Consider the following 21,096-nt stretch of genomic DNA (forward strand, 5'->3'; position numbering starts at 1 on the left):
GAGAAAGGTGATGTCTGTGCAGAGAATGCCCGGTCCCGGTGGAAGACCGTAGGGCACGTTGACCCTCAGAGCGCCAGCTCAGAGGGGCGATGGGCTGATGTGATGGCTATGAGGAAAGCAACTTTCCATGACAAGGCATGCAGCCTTCTGTGCCTTAGACATCCTTTTTGAAAGCAGGGTGCTCTTCAGCCCTGTAATTCCAGAGTTACATCTACAAGGATCTATTTGAAACATAGGAGCACCACCTTATTTTGGGATGGGATTCAAAAATGTAGATGTCTCAGACTGGATCTGTAGGAGACATATTTCATCAATTTAAGTCTACTTCATCTGATGCATGGAGTAGAACGATTGTCTTTTTACTTTTGAAATTATAGAGGTGCCTGCTTACACAGGTTTAGTAAGAATAATCTTAGATTTTGCTGAATGCAACATAAACCATTGTGCACTCTTAACACAGAATCCCCAATAATATGTGTGGTTTTTTAAAAAAAAGTCACAAAATTTGGAGTGAAAAGCTTATCACTAGAGAAAACAAAATAAAGATTATAAGAGGCATCAAGTCAGATGGACAAGAGTATAGGCTTGAAATACTAGAAGTTATGAGGAACCACTACTTACCATTAACATCTTATGCAGATCTTCCTCAAAAGAGTCAATGTTGCAGTTGTTCTTCTGTAAATCATCTAACACCTCACGTAACATAAACTGATAATATTGCTTCATTAGCAGGCCACCCTTCAAGACCTCTTTACATTCTCGTACTAACTGAAATGAAACAGTCCATAAATAGCAATAAATTTGATGTTTTTTTATTTAGAATTGTGAAATTTCTCTAACAGTTTATCTTTGGTATTAACACCAGCTCATTCGTAGCATAAGAAGATCAAGCAAAACAAAATCTACAGTTGCAGACTAGCCAGTTGCTCACAGTGCATTTCTATAGTCCTTAATTATGCCAAATATTTTTCAACCCTTTCCTCATTCATCTTCAAAATGACACAGGGCTACTTTTACTTTAATGAATGCTACAAAACAACTAGTGCTCATAAACACATCTCTTCAGCTCAAGTCTCATTGTCTACTACAAAATAATCGCTAATTATTAGTATGACTTTGAAAAAGAACTCCAGATCTGCCTTCAAATTTTCAAACTTCTCTGCCTCAACTGTAAGGAATTAGTTTAAGCCACTTTAAAATTCCAAAAAAAAATCTTAAAAGCCAAATATATCAGAAGAAACAGATACAGAATCTCACAGATTTCACAGAGACAATAATACATTTTTATAACATAGTCATTGAGTCGGGGGAGCGTTGGGGTCGGGTGTGCAACATACTGTGTGTATGTTGGGGATACACTGATCATGCCCATAAGCTATGGTGTTACTAATTTATCACATCAATCTCCAAATTGTCAGCCTCCAATAGATGGGGGAGTATGGTTCCTCGGGGGGAGAGGGGTTGGTCCTGTGTAGGGTGCTCCTACAGAAGTCGTTCTGGGGAGGAGGAGATACAAAAACACTACAATAGAGGGAAGCGCAACAGAGTCCTTATGACACTGAAGCGCCCCTCAACCCAAAATAGGCTGGGCAGCCAAAATTACAGCCCCTCTGGGCTTAAGATCCTGTTGTTAAATGCCACATCCGTAAATGGTAAGACAGCAGCCATCCAGGACCTGATCCTGGGTGAACATGCAGACCTGGCTTGCATCACCGAAACTTGGCTGAACAAACTCTGGGGGGGGGGGGGGTCAACCTCATCCCAGTTTGTTTTGGGGTGCACCAGCAGGGGTGGGAAGTGGGGTTGCAGTGGTCTATTGCGATTCCATCTCTCTGGTCAGGTGCCCTATACCGCAATCGCCTAGATTCAAATGTGTCTATCTCAAAGTGAGTAACTGAGACTAAACAGAAATGATAACACATTTTCTAATTAACTGCTTATAATAGTAAGCAACTCAGTAAAATGACAGATGACATCAGTGTAATCTTTAATAAGAGGAGGGATTTAGCTTCAAATAATGTCTTCCTTCATTCTATCTTTCCCTTCAACGAGATAGTTATTAACAAATTCTAGAATAATATTAGCTTTTATTAGAAAAGAGGACCAATATTAGAAAGAGGACCAATAAAACATATCAGGCATACCTGCTTAATACTCAAGAGAGATGGCTCCCCTGCAGGTCGTTGTTCCAATCTTAATTTGAGACATTCATGGATAACATTGAGGAGGACTCGGCAAAGAACTAGAAATGCGGGCTCAAAAGATGGTAAATCCATGGCTTTCAGTTCTTCCCATGACACAGTACTGCATTTTTGATCTGAAGAAGGCGGAGAATTTGACAACTGCACGTAATCTGAACATAAAATGGGATCTGGATATTCTGAAAACTAATTAAAAAAACAGACAGCATGAAAGTAATTTCTCCAACTTATTAGGAACTTATTAGGGGAAAATCTCCCCATGCTCACTCCCCAAAAAACACTTTAAAAACCACTATAAGAAATCCATCAATACTGCCTCTAACAAAGTTGCAAAGCTGTAGCTGTAGATGAAAGCCACAATTCAGAAAGTATAGCACACATGATGGGCACCTGCAGAGCATTTGAACATCCTCATAATCACACTATTACTAATTGATAAACAATACAACACAATAAAATACATGCAAGTCTTAGGGGTGTATTAAAAGAATTTAGACTGTGGACTGATGATATAAAATCTCTCTTCCCAAAAAAACTGTTTCCCAAGACAGCAACAAAACTGGACTAAATAAGAATGCAGAAAGAGGACACAAGTGAATTACACATTACACACCATAACTTGAAACAGGTCTAAAGCAGATCTGTGAAATATCTCCAAAAGAATTCCATTGAGTGTTAAATGAGATTAAGCTGAAGGAACAGCTATATCAACTGTCAAAAATCCTGCAAAAGCTTAAAATGACATTGCAGGCTTGTCTTAATTTATTAATGTTCAACTCAAAATATTCAATGTACCCCAAAATAATGGTTGCTTCTTAGATTTAGGTGAAATTAAAACTCTAACAATGTGCACATTTCCACTGGGATTAATGCTGATGAGGCATTTGAAAAATAAACTATATTAGCCTGAAAAAGTATGTTATAACAATATCCTTGATTACTGGTTGGGGATGATGGAAGTTTTAGTTCAAAAGCTGGAGAGCATAAGGTTGTCTATTCTAACATAGACAGAAACATGTAAATCCAACTTTGTGTCAGACCTAAGGCAGCTTTGGAAAAATTTAGCTCTAAGGACCCCCCTCATGATTATTTGGAAGTCAAAAATGGCAAGTAAAGTGAGTGGAAGCAGCCACATCGTTTTAATCACAATACCCTTAAACACCGGAGATATTGCAGACATTACAACAGATGCTTACTTACTAAGCTGTCCAAGACAGATATGTTCTATGAAAGCACCTAGGACACCGCTATTCTAAGATACCAGGTATTAACGCACAGTTGAACTAGAAAGCTCCTTCAGTTTTTATGGGACACTACACTACATAAACATATCCCAGGGTACATCAACACTGACCATTTAGGTCAGTTCCAAAGTGCAAGCATAGAAACAGGCTTCACGGCCTGGATGACTAAACTGTTCTCTGTGGAACCAATTTGAGACTTGGATCATGATTAGGCACCAACAGAGGCTAGCCTCAAACCAGTTGCAGAATCTACAGTACAGTGTTCCATCACTTATTGTGGGGGTTAGGTTCCAGGACCACCCACAATAAGTGAAAATCCACAAAGTACGGACACTATATTTATTTTAATATTTGTACATTATTTTAGTAGTTATACACTATTTTAAGTCTTTATCAACCAATCGTGTGTTGATAAATTGCCTCCTTCTCCTCCCGTTGCCGCTTGAGCTCCTTTACTTTCCCTTTGACTTCTCCTTCCTTCCTTCCTTTGGCTGTAAATTGTAATTTTTATGATTTATAATAATCTTTTAGAGTTGATTGAAAAACCGCAAAACAGCGAATCCGCAAAAAATGAATTGCGAAGTAGTGAGGGAACGCTGTACAGCATGACAGCCTCAGAGAATACTTTTTGTTTCCAACTCTCTCCACAATAATGTGGATCAGTGCAGCACTTCGGTGTTCATACAGTAATTTGTATTCTATGGATAACTTTTGCCATAATGTGCTGATGCACATTATGGACTCTATTTTGGAGTATTCACGACTTTGTTTATCCTAGTTTAAAGAGTACAACAGTGCATTTTTACAGCATACAGCCACAATAATACCAGAAGCTCTCTTATATCTTGCCTCTTCTTTCTGAAGTGTATAATTTAAACCAATAAAACAAGAACAGCCAGAAACTATAGATGTTAGACAATGTGTGACTATTGTCTTGTCCCCTCCCTCACCCCCTCCCCCATTCCCCATAAAGAGTTTTGATGTTTTGTCCACTGGCAGTTAAATTATTGTTCTTCGTCATAGTATAACTTCAAAGGACAGAACCAAGTTTAAGGAAGGGATATACAGTACTATGAAATATATTTTTACTAAGTATTAGTTTCATGACTTCATTCAACACTTTGTTGACACAGATTGCCCAAAATATTTACTGAAAAACAAAAATGCATTTTAATATTAATATGTTTAATGGTTTTAATTTTAATGACACAAAGGGTTTTTTTTTAAATGATACATTAACATATTTAGTGTTTAATTTTGCACTGTGTCCTAGTTGTTACTTTTCTTGAATCCCTATTTCGGAAGAAAGGCGGGATAAAAATAAATCTGTGTATAACAAGGAAGAACTGGCTTACCTGGGTTTAATCTTCTTAATTAAAAAGCTCTTTTAAATGCTGTTATTAATATTACTAATATTTTCCCAGTCTAACACCTGGAACATGGATTCATTCAGTACCTCAATCTTCTAAAAATCTTGCTGTTTTCTCTCATACCCCACTTCCAAAATACAATCGTTTTAGAAAAGATTCTTAGCATGCCGTGTAATTCAATTCTCTGGTCATTTCAATATTTATATTTAAAATTCAAGTATAACATTGTATAAACCATTGTTACTTATCATCTGTTGTCACTGCATGATTAAAACAAAGGCAACAAGTGGGCAAAACAACAGTCTATAACAGGGGTCCCCAAACTAAGGCCCGGGGGCCGGATGCGGCCCATCGAAGCTATTTATCCGGCCCCCACGGCTCAAGGTAAAAGGGGTTGGGCTAAATGACCCAAGGGGTCCCTTCTTCTCTTACAACCATTATTATTATTATTATTATTATTATTATTATTATTATTATTATTATTATTATTACATTGAGGCTGGGTGGCCATCTGTTAGGGGTGCTTTGCTTGTGCTTTTGGTGCACAAAGGCAAAAGGGGGTTCGGCTAAATGGCCCAAGGGGTCTCTTCCAACCCTCTTTATTATTGTTGTTGCTGTTGTTGTTGTTATTATTAATAATAATAATAACATTGAGGCTGGATGGCCATCTGTCAGAGATGCTTTGGTTGTGCTTTTGGTGCACAAAGGCAGAAGGGGATTGGACTCAATGGCCCAAAGGGTCTCTCGCAACCCTCTTTTTATTATTGTTGTTGTTGTTGTTATTATTATTATTTATTGCTCAGTGGCCAACTATAGTCCGGCCCTCCAACAGTCCGAAGGATCGTGAACTGGCCCCCTGTTTTAAAAGTTTGGGGACCCCTGGTCTATAAGCTTGTATCTGAATTACAAGAAAAATTCTTAAAATTAGAAGACCTATTGTTTCATCCATGGAACAAGTTGCACAGGATAGTAACAAAACTCCTCTTGGCACATTTCAGAAAAAGGACACAGCAAACAAAGTTTATAAATATAATAAACAGTTTCTTAATATTTGTGCCAATTCATGTTTTAAAAACTGAACAGACTCCACGCATAAGGCCCACTGTACAGCTATCATGGGACTTCACCTAAAAGTAGAGTGACTGACACTGGCATATCATATTATGGTTTTACATATGATAGTTCACATAACACATTACACTATTAAAATGAGTCATTAGCAAGCCAATTCATACCACAGGACAACTGTTTACACATATTCAATATGCAGAAGAATTATTCTAAAGGGAAAAGTAGAACAGAACTGTTGTTGAAAGCCTTAAGGTGAGAACAAGGAAGAGGGCCTTCTCATCAGCTACTCTCGGTCTTTGGCACACCCTTCAAGCCTTGCTCTCATTCCAAACATATCCATGTCAACAGGCTTTTAGGAACTGGCTCCAAAGAGCTTTAAATAATGTGATGTTTTGTTGGTTTTTAAGCCCTGACTTTTAATGAAGTTTTAAATAATTTAAATTCTATAGTTTGCACAAGAATCTTAGATGCATTTTTAAATAATGACTATTGTATTCTTCTTTCTAATCTGCACTGGTTTAAATATTTTGTAAGACATTGTGGTTCCAGCATGGAAGGAAAAGCATTAGATATAAATGAAAGAGGAACAACAGCATCAACCAATCATGTGATGATGAGAACAAGAGAAAATAACCAACTGACACATCTACATTCCCAACCTACCTCCAACTGTTGATCATTCTTTATCAATGCCATTCGGGCCCTTTGCAAGGAGCCATGCATTAACTTGTGCAGTCTTAAAATTAGCTTTCGTAACCCCATTTGTTTCAGTGCTTTATCTACAAATGGCCTATAAATAGAGGTCAAACAGTGTCTGCTGCAGCCGGCCTCACCACTGCATTCTGTGACAACCCAGGAGGTTGAGTCATCCTCGGATTCAAGCCTGTCAAGCTTTCTGGACAAATGATCCTGTGCCTCAAAGTCAAAATTTGGCCTACTAGGAAAATTATTCTGGATGGCTTGCCTGAGTTCCTCCATACTCTCCTCTGAGATTTCTTCTTCGTCTTCACTTTCCTCTGTGCAAGCCCCGGAGGTTTCCCTATCCTCATCTTCTGGGTCCATGTCCCTGAACGGACCAGGAGAGGGGATTTCAAACACTGGCCAGCCAATGTCAGAGAGATCCTTAATGCCCAAAACAGTTCCCATAATCCTTAGTTTCTGATTTAAGTCTTTTGTAATGTTTAACCAAAGACAGAGTGCCTGCACCCTGTCCTGAAAATCCTTTGCAGCGTATTTTTCATAGTCACTTTGAAGGGCCTTTAGAGATGGATAAAGTGCTTCTACATATTCTAGCAGCTCCATTATCCGCTTTACCTGTTCAAACGAGACCCGCTGCCGATGGAGGTGTTCATGGTAGCTTGAGTAGCCCACAGCACTAGCTCCATAGGCTGCTTTACACAGTCTTCCCGATGTACCATTAAGACTGGCTCCGTTTCCTATACAGGAAAGGTTCCCATAGTTCACTTTGAAAGTAAGGATTTCATTGACAATATCTGGGATGGCTTGACGGGCTGTGTACAAATAAAAATCTTGGTCGTTAATAGTCCGGCCTGCATGCCAAGCTTGCAGTTCAAGCCAGATCAATTCATTGGATCGGTTTAACTCAACAGAGGAAGTGCTTTCTTGGCCTTTTTGCTCCTTGTCCTTTTTCTTGGAAACTGAGGTAAGCTTTAACAAAAGTCGTAGGGTTTCGAAGAACTTCAGGCGGTCCGCTGGGTAATCAGTTCGAGAAGTCTGCCGTGTGGTTTTGGCTATAGGCACAGGTACAGATACTGGCGGCTTTGCATTGCTGCAGCCAAGGCTGAGGTAAGGCTTATTGAGATCAACATCTAGAATTGACTTTTTTGGCAAGGACCCACCAACTGATTCCAGCATGAATGAACACTGTACGTTTTTCTTGTGATCCCTCTCTGTTGTCCTTAAGGTGGCTCGGATCTTTTTCCCTTGCTTGTAGCTGTGTTCTTCTGAGTTCTCAACGGGTTTGAAGCTCTCTTTGTTAGGCAGCTGGTTTGGTGAGCTCATCTTTTCTGAAAAATCAGAAAATAAAAAGCATTTGGTGCACACACAAAAAGATGCAGAAAGTTCATTTTAAAATTATTAATACTTTCTCTCTATTCCTTCCATCTCTAAGGGTTTTCAGTTTTAACTGTGCCATGCTAAATGTATAAAAAATCTACTAGAAATTTCAATTTGTAACAGGTCTTTAAAATTAAGTAATGGTTTCCAAAATAAAGAGGTTGCCAATATAACATATGCTTCTAATGGTTTACAATTTTATTATCATAACTGAAGTATTCAAAATAGTACTATATTTGAAAAGTTTATTTTTACTAGCTGCCATAAAAAAACATGGTATAATGGAGTATGGCAATAAAGCACAGTTATACCCCACATAATTAAAGATAGGGCACTGTGCATCAATAAATGCTCTGAATATGTATTTCCAGATCTGGATTCTTCAGTCTAGTATGTTGTAGTGGTTTAAGTGTTGAGTAGACAAGGGTTTGAAACCCTGCTCCATCATGGAAATTTGCTGGGTGATTTTTGGAGAAGTCACTGCTTTCTCAAGGATCAAAGGAAGGTTATGACAAAACTTCTTAGAATAAATCTTGTGTTCCCCCTTCCCCAAAAAAATACTACAAGACTGATTGCCCCAAATTGAAGTTGACCTGAAGGCACAATGGCATAACAACTGATTTCTTAATTAACTTCTCCCCTTTGTATTACTACCCCCCCCCCCCCCCACAAGTGAACTGTGACTGTGGTGGAGGCTCCTTCTTTGGAGGCTTTTAAACAGAGGCTGGATGGCCATCTGTCGGGGGTGCTTTGAATGCAATTTCCTGCTTCTTGGCAGGGGGTTGGGCTGGATGGCCCATGAGGTCTCTTCCAACTCTACTATTCTATGATTCTATTAACAAGAATCTTTTTGAGATCATCTAGGTACATGAAATAGATGTCCCACACTTTTTTTGTTTCACATTAAACCACAACCTAACTTAACACCTCAAATAGATGTATTTTGCTTAACAGCCATTAATGATTTAATAGTAATAATTATTAATGCCACAGAAGAAAATACCAGAACACATTTCCCAAACAAAAATCAAGCTGATGCTGAGTCACTTTGTAAATAAAGACAGACATAACTATACTGTAGAGTATTTTAAATAATAGGTTTATGTCTGAAACCATGCTAATGGAAACATTGTGCTCAACTAATTGCAATTATAAGAAATGACTTTTTATTATAATCATCCTTTTGCTGCACATAGCAGTTGGAATCAGTGACTAACTGATAGTTCAGAGACCATAACGTCTGATGGAATGGAGAAGGATTTCATATCTTCTTACCTCCACCTACATTTTTTTTAAAAACTGACACTTGGAAGTTCTAAAAATAGAAAACAGTAAGGTTCCACATACAATTTTATAAAATTGTTTTATCTGAAAGGTTTTATTTTTGCAACACCTTTTGTATATACCGTGTTTCCCCGAAAATAAGACAGTGTCTTATATTAATTTTTGCTCCCAAAGACTCTCTAGGTCTTATTTTCAGGAGATGTCTTATTTTTCCATGAAGAAGAATTCACATTTATTGTTGAACAAAAAAATGAACATTTATTATATACTGTACAGTAGTTGTTGTCATAAACCAGCATAACTAGACAAACTGTGAATCATATCAAGAATTTCTTGTTACTACCAATATTTCCATGTATAACACTTTATGGTACGTAAATTTACTGATCCTGCATGCTCTGGTGTTCTGTTCGGCAGGCATGCTTCCAAACAAAAACTTTGCTAGGTCTTACTTTTGGGGGAGGCCTTATATTTAGCAATTCAGCAAAACCTCTGCTAGGTCTTATTTTCGGGGGTGTCTTATTTTAGGGGAAACAGGGTAGCATCGGTTAACACCTGAATGGGGAATAAAATGAGTTCCACTGCCTTCTCACAGGCATGATTGGACTGCTAAAGAATGAGAAACAGGACTTACTGTGAGGATTCATTCTGGGATGGCAAGAGGAGCAATCCACTATCCAATCATAATGGGTTGCTGATCCGTGCCAACTTAAAAAGGAGGGCAGTTACTGAAGATGCTACCTGGCTAGGCGATTTTAGAGCCTACGATGTTCAAGATTCTCCTCAAATACAGTCATGGTTACAGATATGGCAGGAGTGAGCAACCTTTTGAGAGTGGTGGTGATTTCAGCCATGCAAGATCCATGTGGGTCCTCACATCAAAGTCCTCACATGAACCATTTCCACATAGAAAACAGGCAAGGAACAGAACCAATGAAACATATTCAGCTGACACTTCCAATGAGCCAGCAAGCACCAACTTAAACTGAAATGACACATGGATGGACCAAAGGGAATCTTACAGTTGTAGCTGCTCAATTCAATTAGCAAAGATTTCTCTACCCACTAATTGCCATCAGGTGGCAACTGTGGCTATCAAACTTCAACCCACTCCCCGCATCACCTGAAACTCAATAAGCAGCAAAACAGCAAAATAATGCTCTCCATTTCTCCAATAGGAGAACAAGAATGATGTCATTCTACATCAACAGACCCTTGGGGGAAAAAGTAGCTTCTATGGATTAAGACTTAAGTCACTGGATACTACATGTAGCATGGGCTTTAGCACAACCACATCAGAGAAAGGGAGAACAGGGAACAGACTGGTTCCACCTAGCCATCCTACTCCTTAACCACATAGTACTGACATTCCATTTTCCAACCACTGCTACACTGAATTGCCAGTCAATAATAGGTAATGGCATCTTTTGATTAATCCTACAATACAATTTTGGAAGGATAAAGATAATATAGAAAACAGTTAGACATCACTAAAAGTAAAAAAGCACTGGAAAAGTGGCAAGGTATGCCAAATTTTTCAATATTGTTTTCTACAGTCTTTTGCATGCAAACTTATACACCAGTGGTTCTCAACCTGTGGGCCCCCAGGTGTTTTGGCCTACAACTCCCAGAAATCCCAGACAGTTTACCAGCTGCTAGGATTTCTGGGAGTTGAAGACCAAAACATCTGGGGACCCACAGGTTGAGAACCACTGTTATATACCATGTCTTGTACACACCTTTCAGAGCAGAACGGCTGGTAGGTCTCCCAACGTTACTTTTCAGGTGTTTTGTTGATAAACGTTTCATCTGCCGTGGGGTGCTAGGAGGAGAGGTTCCATAGAAAGTTTCAGTACTTGTTTCATCTGATAACTCCTCAGGATCAGACTCCGAGATCTTCCACGCAACATTTTCAGGCCTGTTCTCCTGCCTAAGCAGTCAAAAGAATTAAGATACAGAGGTCAATACAGAAACAGAAGTCCATGAGTTTATCTCCACCTCAACAATGGGAGCTTTCTGTATTCTTGCCACTCTCTATGAAATACAGTGATTCTCCAAGAAAATGTTTCTCTATCCCAGTTTTTAATAGAACAATTTGCCTCTGGTTGAAAAGTGTTAATGGTGAGAATATGATGCTAGCATTTGCCCAATTAACAGAAAGGTAGAAGTGATAATATTCTTATGGTCAGCAAACACACAACCATATGCACACAAAGTGTCCCACAAATACCTGTAATATAAACAAGATTAATATGAAAAAGCATTAAAAGGAATGACATATATAGAAACATGCCTATCCCCACCAAACAGATGAGCTTCTCACAAAATACACAAAATACAATTCCTATTTCTGTTTTTCAGACGAGCAGACATTCTATAGCACTAGAGAAAGTAAACTGCACAAATAGATGCTTCTCAAATTCAAGACACTTTATTGTTTGAGTTTTTCAAATGTTACATGCTGCCTATACTCCAAAGAGAGAACCTAAAGATGAGAACAGATAAAATCAGGACTATTAAAAAGAACTTCCAACTTCCAACTCTCTGCCAGTACCAAAACCAAAATACATGGGAAAACGCAGTCATTTATAATGGTTTGAAACGCCTATGGATTATTTTTACACAATGTCTAAAACCATACACCATCAGAGTATGAAGTGATGGCAAATATTTAACCTCAAATAAACCAGGGATGAAAAAGCTAAATAAACAAAGTGATAAGAAATTATTTCTGGCCACCCATAACCTTACTTCTGGGTGTCCCTACAGAACAGAAGAATTTGAAAGGATCACAGAGGTCATCCAATCCAACCCTCCGCCATGCAGGAATACATTGCTAAAGTACTCTCTCGCTCTCCAATGAAGTCTTTTTGTTACAGTAAAAAGTTCTTCCTAACATCTGGGTGGAGACTCTTTTCTGGTATTCTGAATCCAAAAAGAGCAATGAAATTAAACTGCCAGCCCCAGCTGCCTGTCTAACTTCATGAAGATCTGAAGACCAGAGGATAATCAAAGCCAACAGGTGGAACAAATTGAAAGAGAAAGGTAATTCTTAACTGCATATATCAGGTTTTTAGGGCTTTACAAGTCTTCAAACTATGACACCAAAATTGGACTGTAAAGTATTAAAGTTTAACAGCAGCACATTCAACCAAACCTGAAAATGAAACACAAGTCAAAATAATTTCATTAAAATAATCATAACATGTTCAAAATGCCCACCTCCCACCAGCACTTTTCATGCTATATCTTGCCTTGACTCCAATTTCTATATCCCTTTCAAGGGCAATCCCATGCAGAGTGAGAAATTTTAGCAGTAAGTAATTTTAGCATATTCATCTCATGTTAAAAATGGTCACCTCCCACCAGCACTTTTCTTGGTATATCTTGCATTGACTCCAATTTCTATATCCTTTTCAAGGGCAATCCCATGCAGAGTGAGTAATTTTAGCAGACTAATCTAAGGGAGAAACAGCATAAATTACAGCTGGTAAAGTACTGTATTATACTGCTTTATTTATTAGTTGTGTGTTGTCAAGTTATCTTCAGTTCATGGTGACTATGAATGAAAGACTTTCAAAAGACCTTGTTATTAGCCTGCTCAGTTCTTCCAAACTTATACAGCCTCTCTCTTCTCCTGGTGCCTTCATCTTCAAACTGTATCTGTAGTTAAACTTTACTGCAAAGGTAGAACACCTAAATACCAAATTGGTCAGAACAAAAAAAATGCTCTTTGCATCTAACATCATTTGACTTCTGAGAAGAAGAAGTTTGGATCAAGGACCAGCCCAAAACTACAAATCTGATCTTTTAGGGTGCGTGTATCTCCCTCCGAATCCAAACCACACACCTAATTTTTATTCAAGCATGTCACAGTATTTCCATTCACAAGAATTAAGATTTAGAGTCCTTGTCTCCCACTCAAATTTATCAATAGACTACCAGACCAAACATAGTGAAACATCATCAGAGCCCAGCCCAGGATGCAATCCCTATTACTGTGAAGAAAAAACTGAAAGTAGATAAATGCTATGGATATTTACTTCCTTTTATCTATGCAAGTATTATCTAGATTTTGGAAGAAACAATCAGAAGCAATACGCTGAATGTCTGGACCTCTTGGCCTGCCTTTAGTCTACAGAAGAAGATGATTGAGGGATTAAACTAGCACTGCATGAGACTGAATGGAAGAGAGATTAATTTTCCTCTATTTCATATTATCTACCTAATCAAAACTACAATTCCACTTGTGCATAGGCAAAAAGAAAAGATGGTACCATAAACAGTGCTTCTGACAGGATCTGCAGACCCTGAAATTAAAGTCTAATAATTAGGGGTTTAAAAATATTTCAGTCAATTTTGATGCAAATTTGGTCAATGAAACATGCACATTCTTGCATAAATGAAAAGTAATGAATAACATTTGTATAAAAGCATTAAAGCCCTAAACAGTCTGGGTCCTCCATATTTGAAGAAGAGCCTCTCCCTACATATGCCTGTCTGAAGATTGAGAGCTGCTGGAGCAGTCCACCTGCATTTCTCTCTAAAAGGAAACATATATTAAAATGGGAGAGGGCCTTCTCTGCTATGGTGTCCTAGTTGAAGAATTCTTTCCCTTAGAGGCCTCCTTGGCACCAACACTGGCATAATTCCAGCACAAAGTAAACATGTTTTCTTTTTCATATAAAAAAACAAAAAAACTAAAGCCTTTGGGCTTACTCATTTGGTCCAAATCTACAGCCCATGTGGTTTTAAATTGCTTTAAACGATTTAAGTTTCAAACTACATTGTTTCAAGCATTAAATTGCATAACAAGTCTTTAGCCTGTTGTAATTATTCTTACTGTTTAAAGTGGTTTCACTTGATTTTACTGTGCATCCTTCAGTGTAGGCAGAACATAAATATTTTGATAAATAAAATACTTCAGAAATGTAGAATAAATGTAATAGTAGTTTCAGGATGGAAATAAGAATTCTCGGAGATCATTAGATTATATTACGGCATGAGGGACGCTGGTGCAGGAGAGGACACATATTACAAGTCAATACTGTCTCCCACGCACTGCTATTTAACATCTAGACAAAACCACTATGTCAGGTCATTTGAGGATATGGCCTGCAGGTGGTATTCATCCTCTCTCTCTCAATTCCTCGATGACTTTCATTTTTATCAGAGTCTAAGAAGGTAGCAAAAGTACTGAACTGCTATCTGGTAGCTCTGAAGTTGTCCAGAAATTATTATTAACACTTCTATATGCATTAAGAAATAAAAGTCAATTGTTTATTAATAAATAACAAATATCAGGCCAGAAGAGAGGATAGAAAAATAATGTAATAGAAAAGAAGAATGGAATTATATATGAATGTCACCAACACATGGGATGGGAAGTCACTACATTGGGAGGGGTGGGAGGAGAACAGAGTATAACCAAATACAAATATTGTATAGATGTTAGGAAGTATTGTATTAGTTCATGCTCATATACATGTATATAGATTTGTTTCATTGTTTTTTATTAAGTAAATTGAAAATAAAAAACATATTAATTCCTCCCCCTCCCCCCCCCCCCCGAAAAAATTACATATATGCCAAAGAGAGGGGTGGAAAGAAAAGAAATAAAAATCAAGCCAATTCATTAAAACAATGCCTATCACCTTATTTGATCCTGGCATGAGCTTTCAGACATGGCTTTTTGCAATCATACAGAAATGCATACAAACCACATGATGTTTGGGACAAAATTATTTTGCAATAGTATCAAACATGAAATTATCCCTCTTCGAGTCTGATTCGTGTTAAGTACTTAGTCTATGAACCTAATAATAATAATAATAATAATAATAATAATAATAATAATAATAATAATAATCTTCATTTATATCCTGCCCCCTCTCCCTGAAGGGACTCAGGGTGGCTCACAATAGAAAAAAAAGTATACAGTATACATAATAATACTCAACCAATCAAGACAAACAACATTCATCAACCAACAAATTAGCAAATAATGATACATAAACAAAATAAACCAGTAATAACATTAATTAAACAACAAAAATGTCAGAATAAATATAAACTTGATGATGAATCAAACATGTTATACACCAAGGGCAAAAAAGCTCCTATTAATAAAATAGTTAAAATCCCATTAGTATTGGAATAAATTAAAACTCCATCACTTAAGTTGTAGTTAATCGTTGTCAAAAATCTGCTTTCACGCGCATGTTTTTAAGTTCCTTTCTAAAGGTCATTAGAGTGGGAGCCAGTCTGATCTCTTTGGGGAGAGCGTTCCAGAACTGAGGGGCCACGACCGTGAAGGTCCTTTCTCTCGTCTTCACCAGCCGTGCCTGTGAGGACAGTGGGACCATGAGCAGGGCCTCCCCAGTGGAACTCAGAGCTTGAGTAGGTTCAAGAGACAAGGTCACACAAATAGGCAGGACCCGAACCATAAAGAGTTTTTTATGTAGTAACCTGCACTTTGAATTGGGCCCTGAAATACATAGGCATCCAGTGGAGCTGCTTTAACAGGGGGCAGTATGCTTCCCACATTCAGCTCCTGTTAGTAATCTGGCCACCGCTCTTTGCACTAGTTGCAGTTTCTGGGACATCTTCGAACACAGCCCCACATATCGTGCACTGCAGTAATCCATTCGAGATGTAACCAAGGAGTGGATCACTGTGGCCAGATCAGACCTTTCAAGGTATGGGCACAGCTGGTGCACAAGTTTTAATTGTGCAAAAGCCCTCCCAGCCACCGCTGACACCTGAGCTTCAGGAGTCAGGACTGAGTGCAGGAGGACCCCCAAGCTGCAGATCTGTACCCTTAGGGGGAGTGTAACCCCAATCTAGAACCTTCAACAAGATTTTCCTGTATTTTCAGTTTGTCAGATTTCACTATGATTCAAGAGAGGATTTTTAAATTGACATGCATAGCTAACCTGCTCTCAACTGAAACTTCGAAGAATAAATCTGAAATCATTTATAATTTTATGTTTACATCTGCGAACTTAAAACACATTCCCAAAAGGATTAAACTCCAGTGTTGATTCTGGTAAGGTATCATAGATACAGTTCTAATTTAAAAATTATCTATGATGTCTTATCAAAATCAGTGCTGCTATATCATCTTTCAAAAATCATTAGGAAATTCTGTCTAAAATTCATATATTCTAACTTCCTGTATAAAATGTTATCTATACTACGTCTCATTTAGTCATGTTTCATCTGATGTAGTACTCCCACAGAATAACTTAGAACTGAATCATTCCCTTATCTAAAGGAAATGTATATTAATACTGTTTGTTGGTTAAATTGTGACTCTCCTATCTCTCAGCTCTTTGTATGATTTTTTCAACCCCAACTAATGGTTACTCCATTTTAAATACAGCTTTTCACTTGTGTTGGACTTAATGTTATCAATACATAACATAATATTTTTTAAAAATAGAGCTTTCTTTCTAATTATTATTTTACTGCACATTAATGTATTAAAATAAAAGATTACACTGATTTCTCTCCAGGAGCATTTATCAATATTAATGAGCAGATTTATAAGAGCAGTCATAATTGGCAAGCTAGAATCTACTCATCCTACTGTAACGTCACTATTCTATCTTTAGTAACATTTGCAATCACAAAGGTGAAAAAACTAGACCACAGAAATGCAACCATAGCTGCATTGGGAAAAATGTGCCTCTGTGCATCAGCTTCTACTATACCTGCCACAAGTGCTGAAACTAGGAAGCCTGACATCATCATGGGCTGTTAATAGTTTAGCAGCAGCAATTTCAGCAAGGACAGCAGAAGCTGATCTGCAGACAGAGCAGTATACTGTCCCCTACTGCACCTGTTGAGGCTGTGAGACCAGAGAAGCCATGTGCTTGGCTATAGCCCCAGACCTGCTTTTACCATAACTGCAGCAAAAAAAGAAGGGAACCTATGAAACAACTGAACAGTGCAACTCAACATCAGCCAACAGCTAAAGTAACAGAAATCAAAGCTTCTGCAGTTACAGGATTATGCTGATAACTGTTTCCCGCTGCAACCAATAAAAGCCTGTGTACACAACTGTATAAATACTTTATAATTACAGAATATTCCATGTGATTACAGTCACGCATTTTATAAGAATGCAAGAGGAATTTAAACAAAAACCTTGCAAAAAGGTGGAGAGTTCACCTGTTTGAATCTGACACACTTTCCCACTATAAACATATTTAAAAATTGGGTGCATTTTAGAATCACAGGTATGTGTGTGTGTGTGTATGTATGTGTGTGTATATATATATTCATTCCGTTGGTGGTACTGAATTTAATGTGTTTCTTATAATTGATGGTGTCTTAGAATCAAAGAAATATAGTAGGCACAAAAGAAAAAAGAGCAAGTATTTAATTTATGTCTCAGGAAAAATGAACTGAGTTTTAATGTCACCATCTGTCAGGCTAATGACAAAGGGAGGAGGAAATCCTCTCTAAATGATAAAGTCAGCTCAGAGGTAGTAAGAATGTAGAAAAGCTCAGGATACTTACAGCTTAGAAAGAGGGTGTACTGAAGCAGGGAAACAATCAGCTCTAAAGGAACTAATAATTACCCTAGAATGAGAAATTTAATATTCATCAGATTAAATTTCACTGGAAATCTGGCTGTTCGGTGCAACAATGCATCATAGTATATGTCTGAAAAATTATATTTACTCAGTACTACAACATAACTTCTAGCAAGGCAAAAAAAAACCCATTAAAGAGCTCTAACATGTAAATATGAGAATAGCTGTTACCTATGTTTCTGTGACCAGCATTTCTAAAAGATTATGAATCCACTGAGCACAGATTTTTGGGCACTTGTTTATTTTGAAGAAACAACAACCAAAATTCAACAATGGAAAAATGCCTTGAGCAACATTAACAAATTGTCAGTCAATAGAAAGTGAAATCACTGAAAATGTCCCTCCTAATGTTTAGAAAACAACTAAACATGCAAGCATTCTGGGAGTGAAATGAAGTAGTTAAATGACAACCTCAGGATTGGTGCAATGCCTAATATTTTATGTTTATATCTATGTCCGATGTTTAATGGTTTAATCCAAAGTTATATGTTATTTAAGATATGTGATGTATTTTATATTATGTGAGGCACTGGATTTTGCCATTACTATGTTGTGAACCTCTTTGAGTCCCCCCCAGGGGTGAGAAAAGCGGTATAGAAATGAAACAAACAAATAAATAAACAAACTTATATTTAAACATAAAGGGGAAAGGAAGAAAAATGAGTTTCTTCTAGCCCTTGACATAAACAGAATTTTAGAGTACTTAAGCACTTACCAAACTTCTGTACCTATGAGATCACCAGCTAAATACATTCCTTTAATATTTTTGGCAGTTCTTCATGTTCCCACAACAGAAAAATATAATCAGAACTCTTAGTTCTCTCTTAACTGGCACAATTAGAAACTAACAAATCTAATTTTTCTCCACATTCAGTTTTCTACACAGTTGCAAACTTTAACAGAAACAACATTAAACTGATTTAATATTTATGACAACAGAACTTTGAACTGACAAAGTTAAGTAACTGCATCTAAAGCAAAATAAAAAGAATTGTTTCCACTTAGCCAAAAAAGTTATCTCTGACCAATTTCTGACCAACTGTTTTACTGCAATGAATCCAGTTCTTATCAACTAGTGACCCACAAAACAGGGCATGAGCTTCAATGTCAAGAGAAGACGCAAAACTGGTTTCATGACCAGATGTTTCACACCCCTTAGGCCTCTTGATGACACTGTTCAAAAAGCTGACTGAGCAATTTGGTCTTTGTGTTACTGAGTATACTATATGATGTTTTCCTCTCTCGCAAGTTTGAACAGTGTGAACATCTGTTCTCTAGCCACTAGTTAGCAGTATTTTAAACAAGGCATGAAAATACTATTTCTCAAACACCTTCAGGTAGTCAGGATTCGATGGTCAGCAAGCATAATCAGTCTTCACTGAGACATTTTGAGGATTCTGCCCATCCACAAATTTTTCATATGTATAACAAGTCCTTGGTATCTATTCACTTATGGTTTCAGGACTTCTTGGGAATACCAGAATCCATCAAGCCTTATTGCATATAACTACACAATAAAATGATGTCCCTTAATGAAATGGCACAATCATGAGTGACTGGACGAATGGTTGCACAATGAATAGATAAAGAGGGCTGAATGCACACAAGATTTAGGATATGTCTTGAATGTGATGATGCCTCCCATCTGTGTGGGTGTTACTGTTTTGAAAACATAAGCTACAGACCTCATCTCAAACTCAAAAAAGTCCCAGAACAAATGATGCAAGGTGAAAACCGATTCAAACTAAGGAAAAAATACCAAAACAAGAAACAAATCATAGTGTTATTTTTTTAAGTGTTTTTGTAGAAACTGACATCGCTATATTGTACAACAGATAATGAGATTGGACCAAGAACCTCATAAAATTAGAACAACAACGCTTACTATAAGGCAAACATTTTTCAGTACAACACAGAGTTATATAAGATTGGGTAACAGCAAGAAGGATATCTGCAAGAGTCTTTTGTTGAAATAGTTCTTGCTCTTCCTTCCCCCCCTCCCAAATACAACTGCATTCCACTCCTAGAATTGGAAAATAAGTTAAATAACACCTATGGTATACTTCTTCCTTGCAACCTTGCTCTCATCCTATCAAATATGCTCAGATTTATGGGATAAAAATTCGTTAACTAAAATGGATCGTTAGTGTTCAGAGAACTCATCCCTGCAGCGTGCCAAGCTCTGCATTCTGCCTTTGTTATCAAGAAATGAAATGTGATGAGGCAAACCTGCCAACACACTCCCCCACCTCTTGCTTCTCACTCTCCCCTCTCCAAACCTGTACTAAAATGCTGGGGAATCCCCCAAAATATATTTGGAGGGTGTAGAAGGGAGACCCTCTAGAATAGCAGTGGTCCACTTGGAACACTCACTTTTCTCACAAGTAAGTCATTAATTTTTGTGGGTTATTGTCATATTGTCTAACCATCACCAACATTTTATTTTGTAACTGAGTAGAATTAATGACATATCACCAAAGGGAAGAAACAAAATATGCAACAGCTTAAGGGAATACTTGCAATATGTGAGATGAACCCCCAAAAAGGCATATTTTACTATTTTTCCTAAAATCTGAATAATTCTACTTCTTGCTTGATAACTGGATGAACTCCTTAATTTTAGCCCAGAGAAAATCATTACAACAGAATAGTCAGACTAAAAAAAAGGATGCAATCATTTTATATTGCTAACTTGAAAATTATTAACATTCTACCAAAGACCCAAGTGAACATGCAGCAAAGGTTTCACATAGAATCTTGTTTGAGATACCATACCGATTTTTTGTGAGCAATTATATGAATAAATCTTAGCCACATAGTTTTTCATTCCTCTGTGTTCTCTGTAACTCCTACTTTTCCAGAAAATTAGTTTGTTGTTAACATCTAAATCTGAAAAACTACATACCGCAGAGATCACAATTTGCCTGGACAATGAAATTAGAAATTATGCTCAAACTGTGGTCTCCAGTTCTGATTTCTAGGCACAAATGGTTCAAAGTCTGTTTTACCACGGACAACTTGGGGAAAGAATCAGATTAGATTAAGGGAGAAAGTGATTTGGCATTACAACTGAACAATATTGATCATTTCCCCACAATCTTGAAGTGGGGATTGGGAAAATATACATGAAAAATGAAAACGTACTAACCAGAGAAAAATACAATTTGCTCTTTCGGTTGAGGAAGTTTCTGTATGTGACACAAAAACTATTCCCAACAGAGACCTATCAGTAAAATTGGTGACATTT

The 21,096-nt window shown here is 37.5% G+C and overlaps 1 protein-coding gene across 4 annotated transcripts in view; it reads right to left on the reverse strand.

The window, feature by feature from the left end:
• Positions 1 to 21,096, reverse strand: part of map3k4 (mitogen-activated protein kinase kinase kinase 4) — an 83,939-nt gene that overhangs the window by 37,809 nt on the left and 25,034 nt on the right. For all 4 annotated transcript variants that reach the window (XM_003215784.4, XM_008123194.3, XM_008123204.3 and 1 more), the window contains exons 2-5: positions 10,986 to 11,176; positions 6,550 to 7,913; positions 2,145 to 2,387; positions 622 to 768 (exon numbers count right to left, since the gene is read on the reverse strand). In XM_003215784.4, coding sequence (XP_003215832.2) covers positions 622 to 768; positions 2,145 to 2,387; positions 6,550 to 7,913; positions 10,986 to 11,176 — 1,945 coding nt within the window. The remainder of the gene's footprint in view (positions 1 to 621; positions 769 to 2,144; positions 2,388 to 6,549; positions 7,914 to 10,985; positions 11,177 to 21,096) is intronic.

Source organism: Anolis carolinensis, chromosome 1 (assembly GCF_035594765.1).
Source record: "Anolis carolinensis isolate JA03-04 chromosome 1, rAnoCar3.1.pri, whole genome shotgun sequence".
NCBI classification, from domain to species: domain Eukaryota; kingdom Metazoa; phylum Chordata; class Lepidosauria; order Squamata; family Dactyloidae; genus Anolis; species Anolis carolinensis.